Source organism: Lactuca virosa, chromosome 9, assembly GCF_052849685.1.
Source record: "Lactuca virosa cultivar CGN04683 chromosome 9, Lactuca_virosa_CGN04683_v6, whole genome shotgun sequence".
Taxonomy (NCBI): Eukaryota; Viridiplantae; Streptophyta; class Magnoliopsida; order Asterales; family Asteraceae; genus Lactuca; species Lactuca virosa.
The window spans coordinates 110,123,173-110,130,768 of record NC_136434.1 but is presented as its reverse complement, the minus strand read 5'-3'; the positions used below and the strand labels follow the sequence as shown (position 1 = coordinate 110,130,768).

Below are 7,596 nucleotides of genomic sequence, written 5' to 3'. Positions count from 1 at the left end.
GGGAACCACAGTTATAAAATTAATTAAACTTTTATAGTAAAAACTCAAAATTATTAATTACTTATTTTAAATAAATGATTTTAAATAAATTATTAATTAAAAGATTTTTTAGTTATATAAAATTATAATCAATGATTTAAATAAATATATAAAATTACATCACTTTATAATTTGTATTAATTTTATTTTAATTTTTATTCTAATGTTATTAATTTAATGTAATTAGAGTGAAAAATTTAAAATTTGAAATTTAAAATGGTGAATCAATAGGTTGACAAGTGACATGAATTAATTAGGAGACATAATATGGTGACATATGGCAAAAAAATAATAAAACATGCATTAACTAGGAAACCTAATATAATGACACATATTAAAAGGAGAATAAAACTATTTTTTAATAGAACAGGGAGATTAACCGGAAGGTCAACTGCTCCAAAAAAAATTTATAGCGGCCCATCCAAAATTTGATGACCCTTCTCAAAGGTCAACTGCTCCATACTAACAACATTGTTGAACGCACAAGCTAAATAAATTTCCAATAACTTTGGCAATAATTGTGTACTACAAACCGATTAGACTAATAGGTCTAAATTTTGTAACCAACATATGACTGTCACTCTTTGAGACAAAGTTACAAACAAGGAATTACAGTTGTTAGGCATACCCTGTGAATAAAAAAATCCTCACGAAACTCCATAATATCATGTTGCATGATATCCCAATAAGGTTTTAAGAAACTAAAAGGAAAACCATCAAGGCCAGAAGTTTTGTCACTACCACAAGACCAAACTTCATCTTTAGCATTTTGCACCGTGAAACCAAATTCAAAATAAACATAATGAGTCCAAGTCAAGCACTTGTATATGTGCCTTCAGTTTTTAATTGTATGTCATTCAAACTTTCTGAAAATTTCTTTATAAAATTTATGGAATACCTATTTAACCCGACTCATATCAGTAATATACCCATGTTGTTGACTCCATATATAGAAAATTGATCATCTTCTTTTTTTAAATTCCATGGAAAAACTTCGAGTTCTCGTTTCATTCAATACTCTACTTTATCTTTGTATTTTGATTCATATTAAATGACTCGAGCTTGTCGATGTCTTTTAATTTTTTTAGATGATATGTCGTTCCACCAACATATATCGAGTAGCATTTACAGTTTCAACAACTTTATCAATATCACTAAAGTTATGCAAATCATGTTTCTAACAAATTTCGTCACGTATACCGATTACATAGGTTTTAACATATGAGATAAAATTCGTTTCTAGGGTTGTAACCGATGCCCTTGGTTCCCGCCTCTCCTTAGCACTCCTTATGTTATCTTCCCCTCGATTCCTCTGTTGACATCCACCTAATTGTTCGTAATTGACATTCTTGAAATATTGATCAATCAATCTTCATGAATACACAATTGAATCTATCCTTAGAATGTTAATCCCAAGAAATCCTGACATTCACCTCGGTGGATCTTGACCGCCGTCAGACAGCCGCTTACCATCCAAGAGAATATAAATGTTTTATAAATTTAAACCGGTAATTTTAATAACTAGTACTTAAAATATGTAAACTTAAAATTTTAAATCTTAAGATCTTGAACATGGTTAAAAGAAACTAAACAAAATATCATATACATTCTTCCATCGAAATTATTGGATATAAATAGTGAGTTTGGTCTTACAATTGATCTTAAAACTTAAAAAAAAAATTATGAATCGTAAAGAGATCAATAATCGAACTTGAGACTTGGTGTTACTGAAACATCATATACAAGATGTTATGCATCGAAGCAAAAAAAATAAAATAAAATGTGAAAGTCGGGCAACATTGGGTGATTTGAACGATACGCTCATCTAAATATAAACTGGACCTTTTGCCCATCTCTAGCCTGAGTAATTGACTAATCGTTCAGGGCCCATAATCAAATACTTATTTACACATTAAAACTTCTTTTGAAGCGATGATATTTTTACAAACAAGTATGTGATTTTTTATTTTATTTATTTATTTTTTTGCATATAAATACAGATTTTAATAAAAACGTATGTATTTACATTAAAAAAAACATAGTCATTTATAAGTACTTATTTGTATTATTTAAACCATATTTTTACATGGATATATGTATTTTTTATTACATTATTAATATCATAAAATTAAACCGTATTTTTTTTACCTTATTACTACCTCATTACTTCCTTTATGATAGTATTAAATTAACCAACACCTAACCACAACCTAACAAAAAGGGTGAAATAAAAAAAATGAAAAACAAAAACAAAAAACCGAAAACATAACAAAAAATCATTAATCTAAATTGAATTAAGCGAATAGAAAGACCGTGTGATCAGACTGGTCTAGACCGAGACCGATTCGAAAAAATTGTACGGTCAAAGGACCGACTGTGTGTGGTCAAAGGACCGACTGAGAGCGGTCTGAACAAAAACCGATTACAGAAGAAAAAAACCGGGCCGTCCTAAGCCCGACCCAAGACTAAGGACTATTTTTGAGATTGGGCCATAGCCCATAATAAAACAACTAAATAAGGATCAAACAATTCAGTAACTAACAAGAGGTTTGACCCGTTTAGGTCAAATTTTGAATCAACGGTAATATCCTGAAGCCGATTCTTCGGTTCTTCTTAAGAAATCGTTTACCCCTGACAATCAGGTAATTTTGTCAAATATCTTCCCTTTCAGTTTCATTGCTTCAATTTCAAGTTGTTGATTGCTTGATTATCTGTGCTATAATGGTTTACATGTATGCAATTCAATGCACTAATCATTTAAGTAATGATTTTTCTGCTTTTGTAACCAGTAAATCAGAGCTTAAATGGTTAAAGTATATCGAATTATGTTCCTGTAGAAATTCCCACCTTTGATTGTTTGTTGTTTCCTTATTTATTTTTTTTTTTTTGTTCTTATCTGCAGCTTCAATCGCTAGAAGATGTATCCTGATTCATGGCTGGGGCATTGGTTTCAATTGATCTGATTCTCAAGTGTAAAGGTAAGAAGATACTTTACATGTCCTTAAACCCTAAATCCCTCAAAACCCATCTTCAAAATGCACATGATCTTCCCTCGTTCAATCCGAGTTCTACAATCAATCTCGAAATCTCAAAACCCCCAAAAATTCACTCCTTGCTGTCTTCGCGATTTTTCACAATCAACCTCAATACCCAAAAAGCAACAACGAGTTCGAGACCATGGATACGATAACTACATGGAAATCGAGAAAAAAATACGCAAAGTCCTCAAAGTTCAAGAACTCATCCTCTCTCAACCCAACTCCATGGTTTCCTCTGCTCGTCTAGACAACCTCTCCCGCAGACTCGGCTTCAAACAATTCGAAGCAGGTCGTTTCATCCTCAAATTCCCTCACATTTTCGATGTTTTTGAACACCCAGTTCAAAGAATCCTTTATTGCAGACTTACACGAAAAGCCCTAATCCAAATCCAACAAGAAAACGAAGCTCTAATTAACCAAATCGACCATGCTGTCACCAGATTAAGGAAGCTCCTAATGCTATCAAACACCGGACAACTAGGGCTTGACCATGTTCGAATTGCTAGCAGAGAGTTCGGACTTCCAGATGACTTTGAATTCTCGATAATTCTAAAACACCCACAATTTTTCCGATTGTTTGAAGATAAAGAAAGCAAAACCAAGTACATCGAGATAGTAGAAAGAGATCCAGATTTAGCTGTTTGTGCTATAGAGAAGATCAGGGAAAAAGAATACAGAGAAAAAGGTGGAGATGCTGAAAACATTAGATTCTCATTTCTTATAAACTTTCCACCTGGTTTCAGAACTGGGAAGTATTACAAGATTGCTGTTTGGAAATGGCAAAGGCTTCCTTATTGGTCACCATATGAAGATGTGTCTGGTTATGATATGAGATCACTTGAAGCTGAAAAGAGAATGGAGAAGAGGGCGATTGCAATGATTCATGAGATTTTGTCTTTAACTGTTGAGAAGAAGATTAGTTTGGAGAGGATTGCTCATTTTAGGGTTACAATGAATCTGCCTAAAAAGCTTAAAGATTTTCTTCTTCAACATCAGGGTGTGTTTTATATATCTACTAGAGGGAATTATGGGAAGCTTCATACGATTTTTCTTAGAGAGGCTTATAATAGAGGGGAGTTGATTGAGCCTAATGAGTTGTATTTGGCTAGAAGGAATTTGGCTAAAATGATTACTTTGAGGAGGCCTAATATGGAACGTCAGCTTGTTTATTACAGGAGGGAAAGGGTGAGCAATGATTTGGATGGAATCAATGAAGGGAATGAAGGTACGGAATCGGAATCAGAAATGGAAAGTGGTGGTGAGTCTTGTGACACTGATGAAAGTTGATGATTGCCATGGAAGTGGAGAGATGGAATGGACGATTCCATTGCTTATGGAGTCCATTGACAAATTATGGTGCCTTTTTTGGTATGGAGGAATGGAATGGAATGGGTGATTCCATTGCAGGCCAGAAAGGTTATTTGGCTGTTACAATGGAAAAAAAGATATACACATAATTGATAACTTCATCTCTATCAAATTTGTTTTTGCCATTATCTGTGATATGTGAAATGCAACGATAAAATGTGAAGAACACATTTTCAATTTGCAACTTTTATGAGCATCTATAGACATCTACTTTATTGTTTACAAGTTAAAACCAACTAAATACTAACTCAACTAATTGCTATTATATACATAAATATGTTTGTAATGTCTTTATTGCTCTATAAACCCCAAAAGACAAATGCACTAAATAACTCGGAACCATCGACTGTTTGCAATGTCTTTATGGCGTCTTATAAACCCCCAAAACTTTAATAAGTGTTTTTGTAAATGTATTCAGATTTAGAGGCTGTTTGATAAAATTGAACAATTTAATGTTAAATGTTTCCAACCTCTTAATGATGAAGAGAATTAAATATGTTCCTTAACAGTTAAGAAGGTTTTGATTCATTAGGAGGTCATTTAGAGACTATATCAAACACATTTAATGTGACCGATACAAAGATGGCATATGACATGACATCTGAATGGTTTCATTAAGATGTTATCAAGCAACCTTATTCTAAGTCTTTGCTTATTTAAATAGTATATTTCTTGGGCGGCTATGTATCCTCCTTTCGCCCCCACAGACGTAGTATCTACAACCACCAAATGATCGAGACAGTACACGAGCTCTCCTCCGGTTAAATCAACTACTCCAAATACCTCAGCCTATCCTTGGAATGAATTTGCTATAAAAAGATTCAGTTTCATACTACTAGAATCCAAGTGGTCTCACTTGAATCATAACACTCCCATCCGAATATATATATATATATATATATATATATATATATATATATATATATATATATATATATATATATATATATATAGTAGCCGTTTACCAGCGCCGGGTGCGAATATGTTAGTCAGAAATTAGTTTTCTAGTGATGATTAGTTCTTTTGTGCAAATAGTTTGGTGTTTTATGTTGTTGACGGTATAAAGATCTTCAGAATATGTAAAGCCACTAATATGCGATAAACGTAAATGAATGTATTATTCCTCATCTTTTAACGGGATTAGAAGAAACCAAACGACCTCACATTAATTAGTTTCTATTAAAAATAAATGTACATTGTTTAGTTTTTTTATATAAATGTACTATTTTATCTAAACATGATTAAATCTTCATTTTTACAATATAATTATGATTTGTGTTATTTTGTCACAACAGAAGGGTAATTGATAAACCGACACCAAGAAGGAGTCCCATGACCGGTCTAAGCGGTTGAGTGAGGTCAAGCAACTAATCGGCGCCTAGGCGGATATTATTATCTGTATTAAAATTTGTTAATATTATGTATATCCTAACAAAATTAATAAATATGATAGTTTTTTATTGTTATTTACTTATTTTGTTTGAATATAAATAATGAGGTGGTAAACAGAGTGTGTTCAAGAATTCCACAAGGTATAAGTAATTTATATCGTTTATGTCTTCATCAAAACTATAGTAATTCTCTCTTCTCCATGGAATTGGCCGATCAAATAATTACTAATCTCGTCGACACTATCATTTCTTGTGGATAATATTGCACGTTAAATAATATAATCTGATTCAGGTCTATTAATTTACAATGATGGAAAGATTGTATCAATCAAAACATTCAATGACTTTCCTATTTTAGGAAAGAGAATTACCATATCATAGGGATGTGAATAAAGTTTTCGTGCACCGTTTATTCAACTCCATCACCGACACATAATAGATAGTCTAAGAATCATGGATCGGTTAGTGCTTTCATATTTATAGTTCACCGCAACTTGATAATCGAAGGCCAAAGAGGCAACATTTCTAGGTCTGGCAATAGAGCGGGTTTTGACCTGATCCGATTCAAACCCTTAAGAATTATATGGGTTTGGAACATAGTTTTTGATCCGTTTATCCGTTAACGACCCGTACCCGTTAACCCTTTTATTAAAATGGTCGGGTATGGATCATCATCGATCCGATCCATTTATAACCCGCACGTATAAATTTTAGAATTATACGTTTATATTTTATCATGTCTAAATATTAATTTTAATTCTAATCGAAAGTCGAAAGGGAAAAAAAGCCAAAGACCAAATTATTTTTACACATGACTCTAGGAGTCAACTTCTAGATGGTTTATTAACAATAGTCAGGGTATCATTTCATTAATATTTCATCAAGCAATCACTAATTTCATTTATAAATCAATAAAGTCATTATCAACCTGAAGAAAGTTGCAATTGCTACTCTCTATCGTAGCATTCAACATTCAAAAATCAATCGGAAGTTACTACAATAGTGACTTTAATTCCAATAGAAAGTCCTCGAGTATGTAATGAGTTTTCTAAATAAACATTTTTGTTTGATTATTCAAAAAAACTATGGGTTATGGGGCGGGTTTGGATATCTATTGATTCGGTAGATAAGGGTATGGGTTTGATTATTCAAAACCCTACGGGTTACGGAACGGGTTTGGATTGGATTTTCAAATTTGTTAAATGAGTTTGGATTAAGGTCGATTCGCTCAAAACCCGTCCCATTGCCAGGTCTAGACATTTCTATGCTAGAATCCAAGGTTTGTGTTCGTATTCCACGTCTCACGACCAGCAACAAAAATATAATGTTTAACGAAAATACAATAGATAATTTCTAAAAGTTCACATTTGAAATTTTCTAGTTCAACCAAAATACAATAGATATTTTATTAACTAAAAATAAAGATTAAACAATATTGAAATTACACATTTTCTTACTTGCTTGCTGAAAATTACAGTTTTTGGAAATAAATTGATTTTGTCTAGAAGTCATTAGGTTCATTTTGCAAAGTTGTTAATTATATTTAACTGCTTTCTTTTTTATTTTTAAAATCGTATATTTTTTAAGCTTGAACTAATCCGATAAACAATAATAACTTTAGCACCAAATTTATAAGTTACTTGTTACTAAAAACAAAAATTATTAATTAGATTACTTTGATACACAATTTTTTATCATGATGGTCAATATTACATAGTTAAAAAAAAGTAAAACCTTACTTCAAATTGCATTTAGATATA

The 7,596-nt window shown here is 31.9% G+C and overlaps 1 protein-coding gene across 2 annotated transcripts; it reads left to right on the top strand.

The window, feature by feature from the left end:
• The first annotated feature begins 2,582 nt into the window (after nucleotides 1-2,582).
• On the top strand, nucleotides 2,583-4,624 carry RPD1 (Ubiquitin carboxyl-terminal hydrolase family protein). Of its 2 annotated transcripts, none has more exons than XM_079074334.1 (2): nucleotides 2,583-2,681; nucleotides 2,942-4,624. In XM_079074334.1, exon 2 carries the CDS (start codon nucleotides 3,075-3,077, stop codon nucleotides 4,362-4,364), a length of 1,290 nt encoding a protein of 429 aa, XP_078930460.1. In that variant the 5' UTR covers nucleotides 2,583-2,681; nucleotides 2,942-3,074; the 3' UTR covers nucleotides 4,365-4,624. The 2 variants fall into 2 exon arrangements, with proteins under 2 accessions (XP_078930460.1, XP_078930459.1); XM_079074333.1 differs by lacking the exon at nucleotides 2,583-2,681 and adding an exon at nucleotides 2,692-2,771.
• Nucleotides 4,625-7,596: the final 2,972 nt, after the last annotated feature.

Bases quoted from the DNA above. Each gene is read 5' to 3' on its own strand.
- RPD1 (XM_079074334.1), top strand. From the start codon at position 3,075: ATGCACATGATCTTCCCTCGTTCAATCCGAGTTCTACAATCAATCTCG.